This window comes from Schistocerca nitens, chromosome 4 (genome assembly GCF_023898315.1).
Source record: "Schistocerca nitens isolate TAMUIC-IGC-003100 chromosome 4, iqSchNite1.1, whole genome shotgun sequence".
NCBI lineage: Eukaryota > Metazoa > Arthropoda > Insecta > Orthoptera > Acrididae > Schistocerca > Schistocerca nitens.
In genome coordinates, this window is record NC_064617.1 from 707,438,477 (window position 1) to 707,450,811 (window position 12,335).

General features: G+C 38.4%; 1 protein-coding gene across 1 annotated transcript in view; it reads right to left on the reverse strand.

The window, feature by feature from the left end:
- The window catches only part of LOC126252527 (uncharacterized), a 180,258-nt gene that overhangs the window by 138,220 nt on the left and 29,703 nt on the right, over positions 1–12,335 (reverse strand). Inside the window, exons 2-3 of the mRNA XM_049953423.1 lie at positions 8,833–9,032; positions 7,270–7,449 (exon numbers count right to left, since the gene is read on the reverse strand). Of these exons, the coding sequence (XP_049809380.1) occupies positions 7,270–7,449; positions 8,833–9,032 (380 nt within the window). The remainder of the gene's footprint in view (positions 1–7,269; positions 7,450–8,832; positions 9,033–12,335) is intronic.

The following is a 12,335-nucleotide window of genomic DNA, read 5'->3' on the forward strand; positions in this document are numbered from 1 at the left end:
ACAAATTTTGAAGTGAGTTCAACAGCGACAAAGATGTAGCAAAAACCTCTATTAGTTCTCGGAATTGGACCAAAAATGTCTACTGCGGCCATATGTCTTAATTTAACAGGTACAATGGGATATAATGGAGGAATGTGTGAAGTGGTGTCAGACTTAGCTTTCTGGCAAATTTTACATGACGCTAAAACTCGTCGTATACGTTTTTCCATGCTGGCAAAATAACAGTTCTGTCCCAGTATCAGAAAACATTTTCTTGCTCCATAATGTGCGTAGCTTAAATGAGTGTACCAGATTAATTTGTTAACCAGTTCGTCAGGAATGCATAATAACCAATTGTTACTGTCTGGATGAGAGCGGCGAAACAGAATGTCATTGCGTACAGTGTAGTGGTTTCTAATTGTAACATTATTCTTATCTTGCCAAAGGTGTTTAATTTCTTTCCACACATTGTCTTTGCTTTGCTCTCGTGCTATGTCCTGTAATGATGATGAAATAAAATTTTCAAATGCAACTTGTTGAATGTACATGACGCTGAAATTTGCTTTGCAGAAGTTGGTTGCTACGTCTTGCTGATTGTTGCTGAGAGAACGAGAAAGTGCGTCTGCTATAACATTTTGTGTACCGGGAATGTGAACAATCGTAAAATTAAATTCCTGTAAATACAGTTTCCATCTGCTTAATCTGTCGTGAGTAAATTTAGCTGAAAGTAAAAATTGTATAGCTCTGTGATCTGTGTAAACGGTGGTATGTCTGCCATAAAGAAAGTGCCGAAATCTCGTAAAAGCCCATACAACACATAATGTTTCTAGTTCAGTAACGGAATAATTTCGTTCAGCAGGTGACAAAATGCGGCTTGCAAATGCGATGTTTTTAATTACTATTGAGCCATGTTCTTCAATTTCCTGAAAAATGTGTACGCCTAAAGCTGTGTTGGAACTGTCGGTGGCAATAGAAAAATTTCTAGTAAGGTCTGGGTGCGATAAAAGTGGAGCATTCAACAAAGCATGTTTCAGGTTCACGAATTCAGAGTGTGCTTGCTTATCCCATGACCAAATAGTGTTTTTACCTGTTAATTGGCATAATCTAGGCGTGTCTAAAGCAGAGTGATGAATAAATTTACGAAAAAAGTTAATTAAGCCCAAAAAACTGCGTAATTGTTTCTTTGTTGTAGGAACAGTAATGTCACGTAGAGCTTGAAGTTTTTCTGGATCAGGCGCAATGCCTTCTGCTGAAATTACGTGTCCAAGAAATTTTATAGAAGTTTTACCAAAATGCGATTTACTGAGGTTAACTGTAAGTCCTTGTGCATGGAAAGTTTGCAATAGTCGTTCTAAAATCAGATTATGTTCAGACCAGTTAGCTTCTGCAATAAGAATGTCGTCTACGTACGTCGTAATTCTGTCTTTAAGTTCTGTCGGAAGTATTGTATTCAAACCGCGAATAAAAGCAGCAGAAGAAATAGTTAGGCCGAACGGTAATTTACAAAATTGATAACAGTCACCAAAACAGAGAAAAGCTGTATACTTTCTGCAATTCGGATGAAGTTGTATTTGCCAAAATCCCGATTTCAAATCTAATGTGGAATAAATAGCTGTACCGTGAAATTTCTGTAGTAGTTCTTCTAATGTCTGTGGTCGATCTGTTTCATTAATAATAATGTCATTAATGTGACGTGAATCAAGTACGAGGCGAAGTGAGCCATCTTTTTTCTTAACAATATGCAGCGGGTTTATGTACGGGCTAACTGCTGGTTCAATAATTCCTTGATCGAGCATATCCTGCAATTCTTTTTTAACTTGTTCTCTGTGGATATATGGAATGGGATAATGCTTTGCTTTAAATGTGTCGTGCTGTTTGACTTGAAATTCGTACATAAAGCCGGACATAGTACCAGGAATGTTGTCGAAAACTGGAGCTTGTTGTAAAAGAATTTTATGTAATTGCGTTCGTTCGTCGTCTGTATTTGCACTGCTTTGTTTAACTTTATCAGAAATCATTTGCATTACATCGTAGTCAGTTTCGTCTGGAGTGTTATAGTTATGTACGTACGTGTCGGTGAACAATGCGGAATTACAGTTTATGTTACGTGTTGCGGAAATGACCTCTGTGCAGTTAATTGTTTGTTCTTCTGCAGATAGTGAATGTTGAAATTCTAAAGCTAATTGCACATTTTCATCTTTTAACATTAAATAAGAATTTTGGAAATCAACCACTGCGTCGTGTTGTACGAGAAAATTAGTACCTAAAATTACGTCTGTTGTCAATAAAGGAACAATCCAAAAATTTGAGTGAAAAATATGACCTCCAATACAAAATGATAAATGCGTCTGTAATTTCACATCCACTCCTTTACTCGATACTGCTCCTTTCACTTTCGTTTTGCCTAAAGGAAATGTAGGATAAATATTCTCTTTGTTACACTCGTTGAAAGTTTCCTCATTAATGACTGACATAGGTGAGCCAGAATCAATTACTGCTGAAAATTTCGATGAACCTATTTTAATTTCGATGACAGGATGTGAAATAATTTTCTGAACAACTGGTCTTTCCTGCAAAAGTGTGTCTCTGATGTCGTCAAAAGTAATTACATTTTCATGAACAACATTCTGCGTGTTAAAAGTAGTGCTTGTATTATTGGAAGATGCGTCCTGTACAGTATCTAGTCAGATTCTATCTGACGTGTTATTACTATCATCACGAGGATGTTGTGGCATTTCTACAATTTGAACTGTCCTATTACTTCTTCCAGACGTATTACGCTCTGGATGATACCTACTGTCGGGTTCATTCATGAGAATAGGTTCTTGTGGATAATCTTGCTGTTGGTATGACCGACTGTTGTTAGATGTACGCTGAAAGCTATCGTCATTATTTTTACGTCTATCGTAATAGTCATTCCTATACGGTGCATTGCGATTGGAATTGAAAAACTGTCTTCTCTGTACGTAGTTATTTCTTTGCTGCCGTGCGTTACCATTTGTTGTATCAGGGACTATACGTGCACGCGGCGAAACATTAAAGCCTGGTTGACCTTGTGCATTCCATTGTTGGTTAGGCATGTTAACCGGTTGACTTTCATGCTGTTGTGGTGGAAAACGTCTATTGTTACCAAAAGGTGGTTCCTGTTGCTGAATATTTTGATGATATTGATAATGAGAATTTTGCCTGTTATTAAAGTTCTGGTGGTTGTCGTTCCTAAAGTGTCTGTTACTTTTCCTGTTGAAATTACGTCCCTGATCGTAATTACTGTAAGTTTGTTGACTTTGATTACTATACGAAAAATTTTTGTTTACGAAAGAATAATCTGATTGCTGCACTTCTAAAAGCTGCAGCAGATCCCTGAATGCCGAAATATTTTCTTTTTGTTGACCTGTTAAGAGTGACACTCTTAATGACCGTGGTAATTTAGAGATACATAATTGAATAAGTGCAGATTCACTATACGGTTCACTTAGGTACTGGTTCTGTTGCACCATGTGCTCAAAAAATTGCGTCACACTCGGAAAATTAGAGTTCTCATAATTTGGTAAGCTAATTAACTGATCTTTAATTCCGCGCTGTGTCGTTTTTGACCAATACGCAGATAGAAACGCATTCTGAAACTCTTCCACTGAATAACATTGCCTCGCGATCGGCCTCATACGAGTTGCCGGTTCGCCTTCCAAAAAGCTGCAAATAAATTCAAGTTTATGCGTTACAGGCCAAGTCGGTGGAAAAGCAAAGCTAAACTGTTGTATCCAATCTAGCGGGTGAATCTGTGTTCTGTCGTTTTTAAACACTTTAAACTTTCTCACTGACAGAAAATGTTTGTAATCGAAATTGTCGTCTCTGTGTGATGAAACAGGTTCATGGTTGTAAGAGAATCTGTTGAACTGTGATTGTTCGGAATCCAAGTCCCGCACTCTCTGTAGATTACCCAAATTATACGCGTTGCGCGAGTCTGGCAAATGTTCGAAAAGTGGTGTCTGCTGTGCTGTGTTATTAACTGAAGTGTTTTTCATCTCTGTTACTTCTTGCTGTAAACTTGACAGTTTTCGACGCAATGTGTTATTAGACGAATCAATCTCATTAATTGTCTGCTGTAAATTTTGAAATTCCGGTGTTTGATTAAATGCAACCGGTGAAGTATCGTCTGATTTATTGTCATTAGTAGTTTCGATGACGTCAATACGACTGGCCAATTCATCACATTTTTCAGTCAGTATTTTTACCTGATCATCGGTTTTAGTGTCATTGGCATTAATCTGGTTTTGCAATTTACGTGTAGTTTCGTTCAGTTTTTTAACATCAGCTTTCACGACATCGGAATCCTGTGTTAGTTCTAATTGTTCGAGTCTATCGGTCACTGTTTGAAAATCTGTTATGTATGTGTCTGTTTTCGATTTCAGATCAGAAATTTCGTCACGTAATTCTGTGTTCGACTGTTCGATGGTATTAATTTTGTCCGAAACTGTGGCAATATTATTGTCTACATACGTTTTTGCCTTCGCAAACATTTTACGTTTGTCTTCTTGTCTCTGTGCAGTGATTGTTTCCATTACCTGGCGTTTTACTTTATTTTGATCATCAATAAATTTACGAAAACGCGTATTACTGTTTTCTATGTGAAGACTAAGACGTTCGTTAATTTGTGTGTTCTGTTGTTCGAATTTTGCGTCAATCTTTTCATCCATTGTGCGCGAAAGTTCTACCGTCATTGCTTTAAACTCGTCGCGTAATTGTGTAGCTTTTTCAGAGCATTGTTTAGCGACTGTACTGATTTCCGCTCTAAGTGTTTCTGTTGCAGCTGTTTGCAATTCCCTTAATTCCTGAGCAACAGACTTAATTTCTTCGCTACTTTTTCGTGAACAAGCCTCAATTTCCTCGCGTAACTGTTCCTTAGTGTCATGACATTGTGCGGCAACGGCCCTAATTTGTTCACTTAACTGTCTGCAATTGTTATCCAATTTTTCATTTAACTGTCTGGAATTGTTATCTAATTTTTCATTCTGTTGTTTAGCCTGTTCACTAAGTTGTTTGAGATTTACATCATTGTTGTCTTGTTTTTCAATAATTTGGTTAATTCGTTGCAGCAATAGTGCCATAATTTGATCTGAGCCAAAATTAACATTTCTATTCTCTGTGCTGATTAATGGTGGATCTGGAATCGTTTCGCTTTCTGTAACCATTTGGTTATTTTGCGATTTACAAGAAGGTTTGTCAGTCAGATGTACACTGTTAGACATTATTTCGGAATTAAATAAGTCCGGCGTACTTTCCGTACACTGATCATTTTCATTAGACAAATTTGTCTGTTCGTCACGTGAATTTAGTAAACCGGTTGTGTTAGGCTGGGCAGCGCTCATTACAATAGAGCGTCCCGCGTCATTGATTGTCGTCAAATCAACAGAAGACATAACCGAGTTCGTTTGTTCATCATTAAGGTAAAAGTCGTCATTCGCGATTGGAACGCACTGACTGTTAGTGAACACAGCATTGTCATCATTACACTGCGTGTCACCAGTCCTATCGGTAAAATTGTTTGAGTCGGTAACTTCATTCACAATACCTCGCGATACACTATTCACAGTCTTTCGCGGCATTTTCACAATAGTCACAATTAATCACAAAACAAATAAGCACAATGCAAAAGCAACACACAAATACAACAGAGCAACGAATTGCCGTTGACCTGTAGAAAGAAAGTCACAAGATTAGTAAAAGCGTTGCGCCAAATCCTAATTATATCTAAGAAATAAGAGCAGATATCTGACTGTTTTTCAAAAGATTCTCTACGAAATACGATCCTGGACCGGGTGTCGCCAAGTGTAACCTCCCCACAACACATTCTAAAAATATAACTATATTTATTAGTAATGGAGCCACAGCTAAGTGTGAACTCCCACAGAAATTTTAAAAACAATATTTATTAGAAATGGTGCCATAGCTAAGTATAAACTCCCCACAAGAATATTAACGGCAAAGACAATTAAATGAAAGCTCGCTATCTGACTCAAGTACAAGTTCCCATTAAATAATGAACGCTGATCCCATGATAATGAAACTGTAATGATAACCTAAACTCAATTCAACCGAAAAGTCGGTGTTTGCCCTGTGCGAAACGAGAATAAATTTCTTACCTTAGTGAAACTGCATGTCAAAATTCTGCTCTTATTGTTCTCTGGCGCTTGCATGAAAAGCATTGGAAGTACCTTTTAAAAATCTTTGTTAAAAGGAAATGGAAGGAAATTTGAATGATTGTCTCTAAAATTGCTTTTAAATCAAAATTATTATTGGGGGCGATTTTTGAAAGTTAAATTACAATGACTGTTCGTTACATTATCTGATGAGCGCAAAGCTGCATGATTATTTATTTAAATAAATTATACCTCGTCCTGAATCTAGACCATTGCGATGCCGACGCCCGCCGACTGCTCTCCGCTACTGCTAGCAACCGACTCCAAGCACTACTGAGGACTGACTACTGCAGACTGACTGACTGCTCGCTACTGCGAGTCGAGCGCAACTGCTCTGGTCAGAGATTCTACAATGTCTCAGCATCGCTGCCGCACAACATACGTGTTTCAGTTACTACTGACAGTTCTTCTACTTCTACTAATGTAGCTGTCACTAATAATGATAATGCTAATATCAATGACAGTAATAACAATGATAATACTAGCAGATACAAAATTAATTTATAGGTATACATAATAGATGTTTTATTCTATAGCGTGTCCTGGGGAAAGTAAATGTAAAGATATTACACTACCTAAGTATACTGGGAAGATCTGGTCCATAGAAAATGCACGATGGTAAGAAGAAACTAGCAGCACTCTCAAATATATGTGGAGCTGTAAAGTGGTGCCTAAGAACAAAACACGGAAAGAAAGGATTAAAATTTTATAAGATCCGGGCAGTGCCTATTTTATTGAAAGGAAATAATTCATGGGTCACTATAAGAGTGTAGTAGAACGGACATAATTTAGAATAATGATATTCGGAATGAAATAACATCTGGAATCGAAACATCAGCAGGATGTTTAGCTAAAGATTATCTATCATAATCATTAGCTAGAAATCTAAGGGGTGAAGAAGTGAAGGAAACCCGTGGAAAAGACGTGTATTGGCAAGATGAAAATGTACCACGCTTGGAGTGGAAAAGAAGACTACAAGTCAGGAAGTGGACATTGTTAGCGTATCGCAAGAGTATCTTAATTTAAAAATAAATTATCAGGCAGGAAACGAAGATTATTTACAAATATATTCTCTTTTCGAATAAATACTTACCCACAAATAGGTGTACAATGAGTTGCAGGCTGCGTTGTGAATTGCTATGGAATTGATGACCTCATCAGTCCGTAGGTCGAAAATGACAATTTTGGGTGGACACACGTTTTTGGGCTTCGTTGTCAGATCCAAAACACCGGTGTCGAGGGCGTACAGAGTATCATCATCAGCCCATGTTTTCTGAAACAGAAGGTCAGTGAAAGAACTCACAACTTAAACTGTCGACGACAGATATCTGTACGACAATCGTGAATTACTGCACTGAGGAAAAGATTACTCACTTTGCAACTTAGTATCGCGGTTCTTATCTGATAAGTCCTTACGGCCTATCCAGTTTGCTGTCTACAGTTTAATGTAACAAAAATGAGAGAAGAATGAGTGACGAGAAGAGTTTTTAATAAGTTATTGACTGAAACTGGGACAGTAAATGTAAATGTGGTGTGCCAGGGGCCTCGCGTCGGGTAGATCGTTCGCCAGGTGCAAGTCTTTCGATTTGACGCTACTGCGGCGACTTGCGCGTCGATGGGGACGAAATAATGACACAACACCCAATCCCTGAGCGGAGAAAATCTCTGACCCAGCCGGGAATGGAACGAGGGCCCTTAGGATTGACATTCTGTCGCGCTCACAACTTTATTATTTATTTTTTTTGTCTTTGACCTCATTTTATTCGATACTGTTCGTTGCATTTGTTCGGTGCGGATGTCGCAAGACACGCGTTCCAGTTCAGCCTTGAGCCGTTGACTCAGATTTTTATTACAGGCGGCAGTTAACCCTCTGACCGAACACGCTGAGCAACAGTGCCGGCTTCCACTCAGCTACCGGGGGCGGACACTGGGACAGTGAAAATGTCACACTTCTGAAAGGAATGTGAACCTTTAGTTACAATGAGACCTTTGAAACAAAATTCATATTAAAGTCAGATACGAAACCAACGACAAATCTAAGAAGAAGTTGAACTTTTGCAATAGTAGAAGTTAAAATGTGGTGGAATATATTCAGGATCATACATGACAGCCGAAGCTGTGAAGGAATAACGAGTAGACTAGAATATCCTGAATACAAGGTCACGTAGGGTAATGGTTATTACTTATTTATTTATTTACACATCCTTTTTACTTAGTGAAATTATGGCCCCGCACTTCATATGCAGCCACGTTACATTGGAGGTCATATGTCAATATGTATATAACTAGCGATGCATATAGTCTTATTATGAATAATAAAAGAAGGAAAATAGCTACAAAATTATCATTATCAAAGGAACATTTTCAATTAATATTACGAGAGAAGAGTTTTCCACACTGTAACGTTACATTAAAAAGAACTGAACACTAACAACAAGATAGGACAGAAGCACTAGAATCATTTATTGAGTACTAGTGCTTTGTTCCGGAAAGAAAGAGAAATGATAAAAGTCAGACAGGAGAGATGATGAAGGTAGATCATAGAGAATGGAATAATTACGCAAAGAGAACGAGATCAGGATGAAACGCCAAGAAAATTTCAGCACACAGACTACTCGCGTACGGAGTACGTATATACATGCCACAGGAGACTCACCGTTATTCTGATGACGTCCACCAGCTGGGTGTTGCAGTCGGTGATGGAGTCCTCCGTGGTGTGGTGGATTTCCAGGTTGGGGTAGGGCTTCAGGAGCGGACTCTGCTCTCCGTCATAGGGGATGGTGCTCAGCGTCACCGGGATGCCGCGACGGGCAAGAGGCGTCGTGACAAACATGCGGTTACGCTGGTGATTATCCACTGCGGCAAGACGAAGATAGCAAGTGGTTTTGTGTTTTATAACAAGGTATCGAAGTAAACATGGTATTCACTGCAAGTGCAACATGACCACAAGCGCATCATAAGTTACTGAATTCACTGCTAAAGTAATTCTGTCCTACTAACTGCTTGTGTTTCTCCTTTTATCTCTAACTTTAGATTACTATTGTAGGCTGCATTACTTTTGCATACTTGAATTAAACATACTGTATTAGTCTTAATCAATTTATTCAGAAATGTTTACAAATAAATTATAAATCCATGTATTTCGAAACCAGAAATATATGTAACAGTAACAAACAACAATACGATGGAATATTTTACAATGGGTATTGTCCATATCACCGAGGTTTGTAATAGAAGATATGTTTATCATAACTGTGCATTTTTCTTCTTCCTTCTTTGGTGGTATTGTCTAATCTGATTATGTTGTTGTTGTTATGGTCTTCAGTCTTGAGAGTGGTTTTATGCAGCTCTCCATGCTACCCTACCCTGGGAAAGCTTCTTCTTCTCCCAGTACTTACTGCAACCTACGTCCCTCTGAATCTGCTTAGTGTATTCGTCTCTTGGTCTCCCTCTACGATTTTTACCCTCCACGATGCCCTCCAATGCCAAATTTGTGATCCCTTGATGCCTCAGAACATGTCCTACAAACCGGTCCCTTCTTCTGGTCAAGTTGTGCCACAAATTCCTCTTCTCCCCAATCCTACTCAATAACTCCTCATTAGTTATGTGATAGACCCATCTAATCTTCAGCATTCTTCTGTAGCACCACATTTCGGAAGCTTCTATTCTCTTCTTGTCTAAACGATTTATCGTTCATGTTCCACTTCCATACATGGCTACACTCCATACGAATACTTTCAGAAACGACTTCCTGACACTTAAATCAATACTCGATGTTAACAAAATTCTCTTCTTCAGAAACGCATTCCTTGCCATTGCCAGTCTAGATTTTATATCTTCTCTACTTCGACCATCATCAGCTATTTTGCTCCCCAAATAGCAAAACTTCTTTACTACTTTAAGTGTCTCATTTTCTTATATAATTCCCTCAGCGTCACCCGACTTAATTCGTCTACATTCCATTATCCTCGTTTTGCTTTTGTTTATGTTCATCTTATATTCTCCTTTCAAGACCATGTCCATTTCGTTGAGCTGTTCTTCCAGGTCCTTTTCTGTCTCTGACAGAATTACAATGTCATCAGCGAACCTCAAAATTTTTATTTCTTCTCCATGGACTTTAATACCCACTCCGAATTTTTCTTTTGTTTCCTTTACTCATGGTCAATATATAGATTGAATAACATCGGGGAGAGGCTACAACCCTGTCTCACTCCCTTCCCAACCACTACTCCCCTTTCATGCCTCTCGACTCTTACAACTGCCATCTGGTTTCTGTACAAATTGTAAATAACCTTTCGCTCACTGTATTTTACCCCTGCTACCTTTAGAATTTGAAAGAGAGTATTCCTGTCAAAATTGTCAAAAGCTTTCTCTAAGTCTACAAATACTAGAAACGTAGGTTTGCCTTTCCTTAATCTTTCTACTTAGATAGGTCGTAGGGTCAGTATTGCCTCTCGTGTTCCAACATTTCTACGGAATCCAAACTGATCTTCCCCGAGGTCGGCTTCTACCAGTTTTTCCATTCGTCTGTAAAGAATTCATGTTAGTATTTTGCAGCCGTGACTTATTAAACTGATAGTTCGGTAATTTTCACATCTGTCAACACATGCTTTCTTTGGGATTGGAATTATTATATTCTTCTTGAAGTCTGAGGGTATTTCGCCTGTCTCATACATCTTGCTCACTAGATGGTAGAGTTTTGTTAGGCCTGGCTCTCCCAAGGTTGTCAGTAGTTATAATGGAATGTTGTCTACTGCCGGGGCCTTGTTTCGACTTTGGTCTTTCGGTGCTCTGTCAAACTCTTCACGAAGTATCATACCTCCCATTTCATCTTCATCTACATTCTCTTCCATTTCTATAATATTATTCTTAAGAACATGGCCCTTGTATAGACCCTCTATATACTCCTTGTACTTTCTGCTTTCCCTTCTTTGCTTAGAACTGGGTTTCCATCTGAGCTCTTCATATTCATGCAAGTGGTTCTCTTTTCTCCAAAAGTCTCATTAATTTTCCTGTAGGCAGTATCTGTCTTACCCCTAGTGAGATAAGCCTCTACATCCTTACATTTGTCCTCTAGCCATCCCTGCTTAGCCATTTTGCACTTCCTGTCAATCTCATTTTTGAGACGTTTGTACTCCTTTTTGCCTGCTTCATTTACTGTATTTTTATATTTTCTCCTTTCATCAATTAAATTCAATATTTCTTCTGTTACCCAAGGATTTCAACTAGCCCTCGTCTTTTACCTACTTGATCCTATGCTACCTTCACTATTTAATCCCTCAGAGCTACTCATTCTTCTTCTACTGTATTTCTTTCCCCTATTCATGTCAGTTGTTCCCTTACGCTCCCCCTGAAACTCTCTACAGCCTCTGATTTAGTCAGTTTATCCAGGTCCCATCTCTTTAAATTCCCACCTTTTTGCAGTTTCTTCAGTTTCAATCTACAGTTGTAACCAATAGATTGTGGTCAGAGTCCACATATGCCCCTGGAAATGTCCTACAATTTAAAACCTGTTTCCTAAATCTCTGTCTTACCATTATATAATCTATCTGATACCTACTAGTATCTTCAGGCTTCTTCCATGTATACAACCTTCTTTCATGATTCTTGAACCAGGTGTTAGCTATGATTAACTTACGCTCTGTGCAAAATTTTGCCAGGCGGCTTCCTGTTTCATTTCTTAACCCCAATCCATATTCACCTACTATGTTTGCTTCTCTCCCTTTTCCTACTCTCGAATTCCAGTCACCAATGACTATTAAATTTTCATCTTCCTTCCCTACCTGAATAATTTCTTTTATCTCATCATACATTTCATCCATTTCTTCATCATCTGCAGAGCTAGTTGGCATATACACTTGTACTACTGTAGTAGGCGTGGGTTTCGTGTCTATCTTTGCCACAATAATGCGTTCACTATGCTGTTTGTAGTAGCTTAGCCACACTCCTATTTTTTTATTCATTAAACCTACTCTTGCATTACCCCTATTTGATTTTGTATTTATAACCCTGTATTCACCTAGCCAGAAGTCTTGTTCCTCCTGCCACCGAACTTCACTAATTCCCACTATATGTAACTTTAACTGATCCATTTCCGTTTTTAAATTTTCTAATCTACCTTCCCGATTAAGGGATCTGACATTCCACGCTCCGATCCGC